At 42.5% G+C, this 13,360-nt stretch overlaps 1 protein-coding gene across 1 annotated transcript in view; it reads left to right on the forward strand.

Annotated features, from left to right (window-relative positions):
* The window catches only part of BPTF (bromodomain PHD finger transcription factor), a 923,754-nt gene that overhangs the window by 335,544 nt on the left and 574,850 nt on the right, over positions 1–13,360 (forward strand). The window contains exon 9 of the mRNA XM_053721515.1: positions 4,586–4,717. Within this exon, the coding sequence (XP_053577490.1) occupies positions 4,586–4,717 (132 nt within the window). The remainder of the gene's footprint in view (positions 1–4,585; positions 4,718–13,360) is intronic.

A 13,360-nucleotide genomic window follows, 5' to 3' on the forward strand; every position in this document is an offset into this window, starting at 1 on the left:
GTGAAATGGTGGCATGAAATATACCAAAATTGGCCTAGATCAATACTTGGAGTTGTCTACTACACTAAACTAAAGCTAAAATTAACCCTACAAGCTCCCTACATGCTCCCTAATTAACCCCTTCACTGCTGGGCATAAAACACGTGTGGTGCGCAGCGGCATTTAGCGGCCTTCTAATTACCAAAAAGCAACCCCAAAGCCATATAAGTCTGCTATTTCTGAACAAAGGCGATCCCAGAGAAGCATTTACAACCATTTGTGCCATAATTGCAGAAGCTGTTTGTAAATAATTTCAGTGGGAAACCTAAAGTTTGTGACAAAATGTGTGAAAAAGTGAACATTTTTTTTAATTTGATCGCATTTGGCGGTGAAACGGTGGCATGAAATATACCAAAATGGGCCTAGATCAATACTTTGGGATGTCTTCTAAAAAAATATATACATGTCAATGGATATTCAGGTATTCCTTACAGATATCAGTGTTCCAATGTAACTAGCGCTAATTTAGAAAAAAAAGTGGTTTGGAAATAGCGAAGTGCTACTTGTATTTATGGCCCTATAACTTACAAAAAAAGCAAAGAACATGTAAACATTGGGTATTTCTAAACTCAGGACAAAATTTAGAAACTATTTAGCATGGGTGTTTTTTAGTGGTTGTAGATGTGTAACAGATTTTGGGGGTCAAAGTTAGAAAAAGTGTGTTTTTTCCATTTTTTCCTCATATTTTATAAAAATTTTTTATAGTAAATTATAAGATATAATGAAAATAATGGTATCTTTAGAAAGTCCATTTAATGGCGAGAAAAACGGTATATAATATGTGTGGGTACAGTAAATGAGTAAGAGGAAAATTACAGCTGAACACAAACACCACAGAAATGTAAAAATAGCCATTGTCATTAAGGGTAAGAAAATTGAAAAATGGTCCGGTCATTAAGGGGTTAAATTTGTTTTTTGTTGTTGTTGTTTTTACAGAAAGGTTGGTTGATTTATAGAATAGACTTCCAATAGAGGTGGTAAATACTTGGATTGTAAAATTTATTAAAACATGCATGACATGCATAAGGCTTTCTTAAGAAAAGAATAACATGTAATATGAGTAGACTTGGTGAGCCTTTTGGTTCTTATATACAATCAAATACTATGTTTCTATATGTATAATATTCTTCCTGCTGTTATTTATAATTTAAGAAAAATGTACACTTTTCTCCAACATAGGTGTGTCCGGTCCACGGCGTCATCCTTACTTGTGGGATATTCTCTTCCCCAACAGGAAATGGCAAAGAGCCCAGCAAAGCTGGTCACATGATCCCTCCTAGGCTCCGCCTACCCCAGTCATTCTCTTTGCCGTTGTACAGGCAACATCTCCACGGAGATGGCTTAGAGGTTCCACAGGTCTCAGTTGTCTTCAGACCACATAAGAAGACAGGCATTCTTACATTGGGTAGAAGACCTGCTAAAAATGGGAGTGATTCATCCCGTTCCATCAGGAGAACAAGGGATGGGGTTCTACTCCAATCTGTTCATAGTTCCCAAAAAAGAGGGAACGTTCAGGCCAATCTTAGTTCTCAAGATCTTGAACAAGTTTCTCAAGGTTCCATCGTTCAAGATGGAAACCATTCGAACACTTCTTCCTTCCATCCAGGAAGGTCAATTCATGACCAAGGTGGATTTCAAGGATGCGTATCTACATATTCCTATCCACAAGGAACATCATCGGTTCCTAAGGTTTGCATTCCTGGACAAGCATTTCCAGTTCGTGGCATTTTCTTTCGGATTAGCCACTGCTCCTAGGATTTTCTCATAGATACTAGGGTCCCTTCTGGCGGTGCTAAGACCAAGGGGCATTGCTGTAGTACCTTACTTGGACGACATTCTGATTCGAGCGTCGTCCCTTCCTCAAGTAAAGGCTCACACGGACATTGTCCTGGCCTTTCTCAGATCTCACGGATGGAAAGTGAACGTGGAAAAGAGTTCTCTATCTCCGTCAACGAGGGTTCCCTTCTTGGGAACTATAATAGACTCCTTAGAAATGAGGATTTTTCTGACAGAAGCCAGAAAAACAAAACTTCTAGACTCTTGTCGGATACTTCATTCCGTTCCTCTTCCTTCCATAGCGCAGTGCATGGAAGTGATAGGTTTGATGGTAGCGGCAATGGACATAGTTCCTTTTGTGCGCATTCATCTAAGACCATTACAACTGTTCATGCTCAGTCAGTGGAATGGGGACTATTCAGACTTGTCTCCGAAGATACAAGCAAATCAGAGAACCAGAGACTCATTCCGTTGGTGGCTGTCCCTGGACAACCTGTCACAAGGGATGACCTTCCGCAGACCAGAGTGGGTCATTGTCACGACCGACGCCAGTCTGATGGGTTGGGGCGCGGTCTGGGGATCCCTGAAAGCTCAGGGTCTTTGGTCTCGGGTAGAATCTCTTCTACCGATAAATATTCTGGACCTGAGAGCGATATTCAATGCTCTCAAAGCTTGGCCTCAGCTAGCGAGGGCCAAGTTCATACATCAACCATCAGGGGGGAACAAGGAGTTCCCTAGCGATGGAAGAAGTGACCAAAATCATTCTATGGGCGGAGTCTCACTCCTGCCACCTGTCTGCTATCCACATCCCAGGAGTGGAAAATTGGGAAGCGGATTTTCTGAGTCGTCAGACATTGCATCCGGGGGAGTGGGAACTCCATCCGGAAATCTTTGCCCAAGTCACTCAACCGTGGGGCATTCCAGACATGGATCTGATGGCCTCTCGTCAGAACTTCAGAGTTCCTTACTACGGGTACAGATCCAGGGATCCCAAGGCGGCTCTAGTGGATGCACTAGTAGCACCTTGGACCTTCAAACTAGCTTATGTGTTCCCGCCGTTTCCTCTCATCCCCAGGCTGGTAGCCAGGATCATCAGGAGAGGGCGTCGGTGATTTTGATAGCTCCTGCGTGGCCACGCAGGACTTGGTATGCAGATCTGGTGAATATGTCATCGGCTCCACCATGGAAGCTACCTTTGAGAGACCTTCTTGTTCTAGGTCCGTTCGACCCACTCCAGCTGACTGCTTGGAGATTGAACGCTTGATCTTATCAAAGCGAGGGTTCTCAGATTCTGTTATTAATACTCTTGTTCAGGCCTGAAAGCCTGTAACCAGAAAAATTACCACATAATTTGGTATATCTGTTGGTGTGAATCTGCAGGATTCCCTTGGGACAAGGTTAAGATTCCTAAGAGTCTATCCTTCCTTCGAGAAGGATTGGAAAAAGGATTATCTGCAAGTTCCTTGATGGGACAGATTTCTGCCTTGTCTGTGTTACTTCACAAAAAGCTGGCAGCTGTGCCAGATGTTCTAGCCTTTGTTCAGGCTCTGGTTAGAATCAAGCCTGTTTACAAGATTTTGACTCCTCCTTGGAGTCTCAACCTAGTTCTTTCAGTTCTTCAGGGGGTTCCGTTTGAACCCTTACATTCCGTTGATATTAAGTTATTATCTTGGAAAGTTTTGTTTTTGGTTGCAATTTCTTCTGCTAGAAGAGTTTCAGAATTATCTGCTCTGCAGTGTTCTTCTCCTTATCTGGTGTTCCATGCAGATAAGGTGGTTTTGCGTCCTAAACCTGGTTTTCTTCCAAAAGTTGTTTCTAACAAAAACATTAACCAGGAGATAGTTGTACCTTCTTTGTGTCCTAATCCAGTTTCAAAGAAGGAACGTTTGTTGCACAACTTGGATGTAGTTCGTGCTCTCAAATTTTACTTAGCAGCTACTAAGGATTTCAGACAAACTTTGTCTTTGTTTGTTGTTTATTCTGGTAAACGGAGAGGTCAAAAAGCAACTTCTACCTCTCTCTCCTTCTGGATTAAAAGCATTATCCGATTGGCTTATGAGACTGCCGGACGGCAGCCTCCTGAAAGAATCACAGCTCACTCCACTAGGGCTGTGGCTTCCACATGGGCCTTCAAGAACGAGGCTTCGGTTGATCAGATATGTAAGGCAGCGACTTGGTCTTCACTGCACACTTTTTCTAAATTTTACAAATTTGATACTTTTGCTTCTTCTGAGGCTATTTTTGGGAGAAAGGTTTTGCAAGCCGTGGTGCCTTCCATTTAGGTGACCTGATTTGCTCCCTCCCTTCATCCGTGTCCTAAAGCTTTGGTATTGGTTCCCACAAGTAAGGATGACGCCGTGGACCGGACACACCTATGTTGGAGAAAACAGAATTTATGTTTACCTGATAAATTTCTTTCTCCAACGGTGTGTCCGGTCCACGGCCCGCCCTGGTTTTTTTTAATCAGGTCTGATAATTTATTTTCTTTAACTACAGTCACCACGGTAACATATGGTTTCTCCTATGCAAATATTCCTCCTTAACGTCGGTCGAATGACTGGGGTAGGCGGAGCCTAGGAGGGATCATGTGACCAGCTTTGCTGGGCTCTTTGCCATTTCCTGTTGGGGAAGAGAATATCCCACAAGTAAGGATGACGCCGTGGACCGGACACACCGTTGGAGAAAGAAATTTATCAGGTAAACATAAATTCTGTTTTTCTCTCTTACAATTGTTTCTGCTTGTTTCAATGTAATATTTTTCTAATTTTAGGTCTAATTGGATAAAGGCTGTTCAAATGTGTAACAAACCTAGGGAATTTGCACTAGCGTTGGCAATATTGGAGTGTGCCATTAAACCGGTTGTCATGTTGCCAATTTGGAAGGAGTCTTTAGGCCACACAAGGTAAGGACCTACAATGTTTTGTAAAACATCTGTTAAAACTTGAAATCCAAGCATGTTGGATGGGATTGCCCAAGGACAAACAATGAAAGAGCTGTCAATAAAAACTATATACATACACACACTCACACTCTCACTCTATGTGGCCAAATTTCTACTCTACTAGATCAGCCCAGTGCTATTATTGTCAAGAATAATATAAGGAAGCATCTTCGAGTAACAGCAGCCCAGCCACAAAGTGGTAGCCCATGTAAACTCAGAGCAGAACCGCTAAGCACTGAAGTGCGTGAAAAACATCTGTTGCATCATTCACTACAGAATTCTAAACTGCCACCGGAAGCAACATCGGGCACAAGAACTCTGCATATTTTGTGAAATAGGTCTCCATGGTTGAGCAACTGTACACTAGCCTCAGAACAATATGCGTAATGCCAGGCATTGGCTGGAGTGGTGTAAAGCATGTTGCCACTGGACTCTGGAGCAGTATAAGCATGTTCTCTGTGATGATGAGTCAAGCTTCACTATTTGGCAGTCTGATAGAAAAAAACTGAGTTTGGTGTATGCAATGAAGATAACTACTGGAATGCATAGTGCCTACTCTGTAAAGTTTTGAGGAGGAGAGATAATGGTCTGGGGCTGTTTGTTAGGGTTTGGGCTAGGCTCCATAATTCCAGTAAAGGGTATAGTATGCAAGCACATTCTAGACAATTCAGTGCTTCCAACTTTGTGGCAACAGTTTAGAGAAGGCCCTTTCCTGAAGACATGGGTTGGTGTGGAGGAATTTGAGTGGCCTGCACAAAGCCCTGACCTGAATTTCATTGAATACATTTGGATGAATTTGAATGCTGATTACAAGCCAGATATTCTTGTCCAACATTAGTGCTTTGGCTAAATGGGTACACATTCCCACAGACACACAAAAATATGTGTGTGTATATGTATACTTTAATATCAAACTCCGAACTGTTACTGTAATCGAGGTGCAAATATGCAATGTCTTACAACAAAGGTGTCTAATGCGCTGTAATAAAGGGCAGAAGTAAACGGTAGCAGTGAATGACAGTTTATGTGAGAGAGTGCTTAAGTCCTGGAAGCCTTGTATGCAATCCCAGAATACATATATAATCCGCTGGTAATCCACTGGCCTTATAGCCTATCTTACTGGACTTTCTAATTGCTCCTTATGGGCACGGGCATATACTTACTGCCTCTCCGAGTGCTCAGGAATCTTCACTGGCCTGGCTGGCATCCTCGTGGACCCTCTGTCGTCACTCTACTCCGCCTCTCGTCGTCATTGAGTAATGTCCTCCAATAGCAATTAGACTCCTGCTCACACCTCCCCCAATAAGACGTATGTGGCAGATAGGCTGGCAATACAATCCAAGCAAGAAAACAGATGCATCTGCTACGTTTTAATTAAAATCCAAGCTTTATTCATTCAGGTTAAAAACGATACTTCCAAGGAAGGAGGCAGCAACAAGATACAAGCGTAAGTGGTGTGGCACTGTTTGCTAATGCATTTCGGCTTAGGAAGCCGTAATCATAGCCTATAGGGCCTAGTGTCACACTGGTTAAAATAATCACAGATCACATCCTATTGGATAAAAAATAACAACACCCACTTACTATAATTAATGTCAAAACACTCAATACACTCATCCACACACGAATAATGAATGGCTATTGGCATGTTAAGGAATCAATATCGTTATAATGTATTTATAATGCAAAAAGCCCACCTGATGAAAGAGACCTCTAAATGCATGTGTATATGTATATACTTGAATGTATAATAGTTTATTTTGATCAATTAAGAAAATTAAGATCAATAAAGTTCTAAATATATGTATTGTACTTATATTTGCCATGAGACAGGTTCATGTATTTCTCCAACATTGGTGTGTCCGGTCCACGGCGTCATCCATTACTTGTGGGAAATATTCTCCCCCACAGGGAAAGGCAAGGAGAGCACACAGCAAGAGCTGTCCATATAGCTCCCCCTCTGGCTCCGCCCCCCAGTCATTCTCCTTGCCGCTCTGAACAAGTAGCATCTCCACTGGGATGGTGAGGAGTTTGTGGTGTTAGTTGTAGTTTTTTATTCTTCTATCAAGAGTTTATTTTAAAATAGTGCTGGCTTGTACTATTTACTCTATAACAGAAAAGTGATGAAGATTTCTGTTTAAGAGGGCTTTGATTTTAGCGCATGTAACTAAAATCCATTTCTGTTACCACGCAGGACTGTTGAAACCAGAGAACTTCAGTTGGGGGTAACAGTTTGCAGACTTATCTGCTTCAGGTATGACTAGTCTCCTTCTAACAACACAGGCTAATGCTAGATGACAGTCATTTTTCCCCTCAGGGAAAACGGTAAGCCATTTTTCTTTCACCTCAGCAAAAAAGATAACAGGCTTCCCCTTTTTGATTTTTATGCTGGTAGACACTGTCAGGGGCCAAATCGATTGTTTTTTATTACAATATGATGGCAATTGAAATGTTTTATAAGCTCATATACACTTGGGGACGTTTTTTATTGATCTGGCTTGCTTTAGACACCTAAATCTAGTCAGGAAGGCCCCTTCACTCTAGTGTACTGAGGGAGGAGGCCTCATTTTGGCACTTCAGTTAATTTCAAGGCAGTGCATGCAGTTCCATGTGAGAGGGTCCTGTGGCTCAGAAAGTGACTCCAGAAGGCTTATTTCTGTGGATGATTGACCCCTAAGAAAGGTAAAAGCTGCAGCAATGCTGTAAGCAGGGATTGTGGTGTATTAAAACGGTTAAATCCAACAATTAGCTCCGGTTTGCTTGTTTTAAGAGCTAGAGTCTCCATATTTGCTGTGCAATACTTTCTAAGCATTAAGACACTGGGGATATTGCCTTCATAGTTTTTTGAACATTCAGAAATAAAGTGTGTCATTTCTCCAACATAGGTGTGTCCGGTCCACGGCGTCATCCTTACTTGTGGGATATTCTCTTCCCCAACAGGAAATGGCAAAGAGCCCAGCAAAGCTGGTCACATGATCCCTCCTAGGCTCCGCCTACCCCAGTCATTCTCTTTGCCGTTGCACCGGCAACATCTCCACTGAGATGGTTAAGAGTTTTTTGGTGTTTAAATGTAGTTTTTATCCTTCAATCAAGTGTTTGTTATTTTAAAATAGTGCTGGTATGTACTATTTACTCTGAAACAGAAAAGAGATGAAGATTTCTGTTTGTAAGAGGAAGATGATTTTAGCAAACGTTACTAAAATCGATTGCTGTTTCCACACAGGACTGTTGAGATGAAGTAACTTCAGTTGGGGGAAACAGTTGGCAGACTTTTCTGCTTGAGGTATGACTGGCCACATTTCTAACAAGACTTTGTAATGCTGGAAGGCTGTCATTTCCCCTATGGGGACCGGTAAGCCATTTTCTTAGATTAAGTAAAAGAATAAAGGGCTTTATAAGGGCTTAAAAAACTGGTAGACATTTTTCTGGGCTAAACGATTACTTTGCTAAGCATATTTGGCAGATTATAACTCTTAATAGTTATTATAATCTTGGGGATTGTTGTTAAAAAACGGCAGGCACTGTATTGGACACCTTTTTCAGATGGGGGGGCCTTTTCTAGTCATAGGCAGAGCCTCATTTTCGCGCCACTAATGCGCAGTTGTTTTTGGAAAGCAAGGCATGCAGATGCATGTGTGAGGAGCTAAGAACCACTGAAAAAGCTTATAGAAGGCGTCATTTGGTATCGTATTCCCCTCTGGGCTTGGTTGGGTCTCAGCAAAGCAGATAGCTGGGACTGTATAGGGGTTAAATGTAAAAACGGCTCCGGTTCCGTTATTTTAAGGGTTAAAGCTTTCAAATTTGGTGTGCAATACTTTTAAGGCTTTAATTTTGGTGAATTTTGAACAATTCCTTCATGCTTTTTCACATATTCAGTAATAAAGTGTGTTCAGTTTAAAATTTAAAGTGACAGTAACGGTTTTATTTTAAAACGTTTTTTGTGCTTTGTTGACTAGTTTAAGCCTGTTTAACATGTCTGAACCATCAGATAAGCGATGTTCTATATGTATGAAAGCCAAGGTTTCTCCCCATTTAAATATATGTGATGATTGTGACATAGTGTCCAAACAAAGTAGGGACAATGATGCCACAGATAATGATATTGCCCAAGATGATTCCTCAAATGAGGGGAGTAAGCATGATACTGCATCATCCCCTTCTGTGTCTACACCAGTTTTGCCCACACAAGAGGCCCCTAGTACATCTAGTGCGCCAATACTTATTACCATGCAACAATTAACGGCTGTAATGGATAATTCTATTGCAAACATTTTATCTAAAATGCCTACTTATCAGAGAAAGCGCGATTGCTCTGTTTTAAACACTGAAGAGCAAGAGGACGCTGATGATAACTGTTCTGACATACCCTCACACCAATCTGAAGGGGCCAGGAGGGAGGTTTTGTCTGAGGGAGAAATTTCAGATTCAGGAAAAATTTCTCAATAAGCTGAACCTGATGTTGTAACATTTAAATTTAAATTAGAACATCTCCGCGCACTGCTTAAGGAGGTATTATCTACTCTGGATGATTGTGACAATTTGGTCATTCCAGAGAAATTATGTAAGATGGACAAGTTCCTAGAGGTTCCGGTGCCCCCCGATGCTTTTCCTATACCCAAGCGGGTGGCGGACATAGTAAATAAGGAGTGGGAAAGGCCCGGCATACCTTTTGTTCCTCCCCCTATATTTAAGAAATTATTTCCTATAGTCGACCCCAGAAAGGACTTATGGCAGACAGTCCCCAAGGTCGAGGGGGCGGTCTCTACTCTAAACAAACGCACTACTATTCCCATAGAAGATAGTTGTGCTTTCAAAGATCCTATGGATAAAAAATTAGAGGGTTTGCTTAAAAAGATGTTTGTTCAGCAAGGTTACCTTCTACAACCAATTTCATGCAATGTTCCTGTCACTACGGCAGCGTGTTTCTGGTTCGAAGAACTAGAAAAGTCGCTCAATAAAGAATCTTCGTATGAGGAGGTTATGGACAGAGTTCAAGCACTTAAATTGGCTAACTCTTTTATTTTAGATGCCGCTTTGCAATTAGCTAGATTAGCGGCGAAAAATTCAGGGTTTGCTATAGTGGCGCGCAGAGCGCTTTGGCTAAAGTCTTGGTCAGCGGATGTGTCTTCCAAGACAAAATTGCTTAACATCCCTTTCAAGGGTAAAACACTGTTTGGTCCTGATTTGAAAGAGATTATTTCAGACATCACCGGGGGAAAGGGCCACGCCCTTCCTCAGGATAGGTCTTTTAAGGCTAAAAATAAGCCTAATTTTCGTCCCTTTCGCAGAAACGGACCAGCCTCTAATTCTACATCCTCTAAGCAAGAGGGTAATACTTCTCAACCCAAACCAGCCTGGAGACCGATGCAAGGCTGGAACAAGGATAAGCAGGCTAAGAAGCCTGCCACTGCTACCAAAACAGCATGAGGGGATGGCCCCCGATCCGGGACCCGATCTGGTGGGGGGCAGACTTTCTCTCTTTGCTCAGGCTTGGGCAAGAGATGTTCAGGATCCTTGGGCACTAGAAATAGTCTCTCAAGGTTATCTCCTGGAATTCAAGGAACTACCCCCAAGGGGAAGGTTCCACAGGTCTCAATTATCTTCAAACCAAATAAAAAGACAGGCATTCTTACATTGTGTAGAAGACCTGTTAAAGATGGGAGTAATTCATCCAGTTCCAATAGGAGAACAAGGGATGGGGTTTTACTCCAACCTGTTCATAGTTCCCAAAAAAGAGGTAACATTCAGACCAATTTTAGATCTCAAGATCCTAAACAAATTTCTCAGGGTTCCATCGTTCAAAATGGAAACCATTCGAACGATCCTTCCTACCATCCAGGAAGGTCAATTTATGACCACGGTGGATTTAAAGGATGCGTACCTACATATTCCTATCCACAAGGAACATCATCAGTTCCTAAGGTTCGCTTTTCTGGACAAGCATTACCAGTTTGTGGCACTTCCATTCGGATTAGCCACTGCTCCGAGAATTTTCACAAAGGTACTAGGGTCCCTTCTAGCGGTTCTAAGACCAAGGGGCATTGCAGTAGTACCTTATTTGGACGACATCCTGATTCAAGCGTCGTCTCTGTCAAAAGCAAAGGCTCATACGGACATCGTCCTAGCCTTTCTCAGATCTCACGGATGGAAAGTGAACAAAGAAAAAAGTTCTCTGTCCCCGTCAACAAGAGTTCCCTTCTTGGGAACAATAATAGATTCCTTAGAAATGAGGATTTTTCTGACAGAGGTCAGAAAATCAAAACTTCTAAGCTCTTGTCAAGTACTTCATTCTGTTCTTCGTCCTTCCATAGCGCAGTGCATGGAAGTAATAGGATTGATGGTTGCAGCAATGGACATAGTTCCTTTTGCACGAATTCATCTAAGACCATTACAACTGTGCATGCTCAGACAGTGGAATGGGGATTATACAGACTTGTCTCAGACGATTCAAGTAGATCAAAAGACCAGAGATTCACTCCGTTGGTGGCTGATCCTGGACAACCTGTCACAGGGAATGAGCTTCCGCAGACCAGAGTGGGTCATTGTCACGACCGACGCCAGTCTGGTGGGCTGGGGTGCGGTCTGGGAACCCCTGAAAGCTCAGGGTCTATGGTCTCAGGAAGAATCTCTTCTCCCGATAAACATTCTGGAACTGAGAGCGATATTCAATGCTCTCAAAGCTTGGCCTCATCTAGCAAGGGCCAGATTCATAAGGTTTCAATCAGACAACATGACGACTGTTGCATATATCAACCATCAGGGGGGAACAAGGAGTTCCCTGGCGATGGAGGAAGTGACCAAGATAATTCAATGGGCGGAGGATCACTCCTGCCACTTGTCTGCAATCCACATCCCAGGAGTGGAAAATTGGGAAGCGGATTTTTTGAGTCGTCAGACATTCCATCCGGGGGAGTGGGAACTCCATCCGGAAATCTTTGCCCAAATTACTCAATTGTGGGGCATTCCAGACATGGATCTGATGGCCTCTCGTCAGAACTTCAAGGTTCCTTGTTACGGGTCCAGATCCAGGGATCCCAAGGCGACTCTAGTAGATGAACTAGTAGCACCTTGGACCTTCAACCTAGCTTATGTATTCCCACCGTTTCCTCTCATTCCCAGGCTGGTAGCCAGGATCAATCAGGAGAGGGCTTCGGTGATCTTGATAGCTCCTGCGTGGCCACGCAGGACTTGGTATGCAGACCTGGTGAATATGTCATCGGCTCCACCATGGAAGCTACCTTTGAGACAGGACCTTCTTGTTCAAGGTCCATTCGAACATCCGAATCTGGTTTCCCTCCAACTGACTGCTTGGAGATTGAACGCTTGATTTTATCAAAGCGTGGGTTTTCAGATTCTGTAATAGATACTCTGATTCAGGCTAGAAAGCCTGTAACTAGAAAGATTTATCATAAAATATGGAAGAAATATATCTGTTGGTGTGAATCTAAAGGATTCCCATGGAACAAGATAAAAATTCCTAAGATTCTATCCTTTCTACAAGAAGGTTTGGAGAAAGGATTATCTGCAAGTTCTCTGAAGGGACAGATCTCTGCTTTATCTGTTCTACTTCACAAAAGGCTGGCAGCTGTGCCAGACGTTCAAGCGTTTGTTCAGGCTCTGGTTAGAATCAAGCCTGTTTACAGACCTTTGACTCCTCCCTGGAGTCTAAATCTAGTTCTTTCAGTTCTTCAAGGGGTTCCGTTTGAACCCTTACATTCCGTAGATTTTAAGTTATTATCTTGGAAAGTTTTGTTTTTGGTTGCAATTTCTTCTGCTAGAAGAGTTTCAGAGTTATCTGCTCTGCAGTGTTCTCCGCCCTATCTGGTGTTCCATGCAGATAAGGTGGTTTTGCGTACTAAGCCTGGTTTTCTTCCGAAAGTTGTTTCCAACAAAAATATTAACCAGGAGGTAGTTGTACCTTCTTTGTGTCCGAATCCAGTTTCAAAGAAGGAACGTTTGTTACACAATTTGGACGTAGTCCGTGCTCTAAAATTCTATTTAGAGGCTACTAAAGATTTCAGACAAACATCTTCTTTGTTTGTTGTTTATTCTGGTAAAAGGAGAGGTCAAAAAGCAACTTCTACCTCTCTTTCTTTTTGGCTTAAAAGCATTATCCGATTGGCTTATGAGACTGCCGGACGGCAGCCTCCTGAAAGAATCACAGCTCACTCCACTAGGGCTGTGGCTTCCACATGGGCCTTCAAGAACGAGGCTTCTGTTGACCAGATATGTAAGGCAGCGACTTGGTCTTCACTGCACACTTTTGCCAAATTTTACAAATTTGATACTTTTGCTTCTTCGGAGGCTATTTTTGGGAGAAAGGTTTTGCAAGCCGTGGTGCCTTCCATTTAGGTGACCTGATTTGCTCCCTCCCTTCATCCGTGTCCTAAAGCTTTGGTATTGGTTCCCACAAGTAAGGATGACGCCGTGGACCGGACACACCTATGTTGGAGAAAACAGAATTTATGCTTACCTGATAAATTACTTTCTCCAACGGTGTGTCCGGTCCACGGCCCGCCCTGGTTTTTTTAATCAGGTCTGATGAATTATTTTTTCTAACTACAGTCACCACGGTATCATATGGTTTCTCCTATGCATATTTCC

Source organism: Bombina bombina, chromosome 1, assembly GCF_027579735.1.
Source record: "Bombina bombina isolate aBomBom1 chromosome 1, aBomBom1.pri, whole genome shotgun sequence".
In the NCBI taxonomy this organism is placed as follows: domain Eukaryota; kingdom Metazoa; phylum Chordata; class Amphibia; order Anura; family Bombinatoridae; genus Bombina; species Bombina bombina.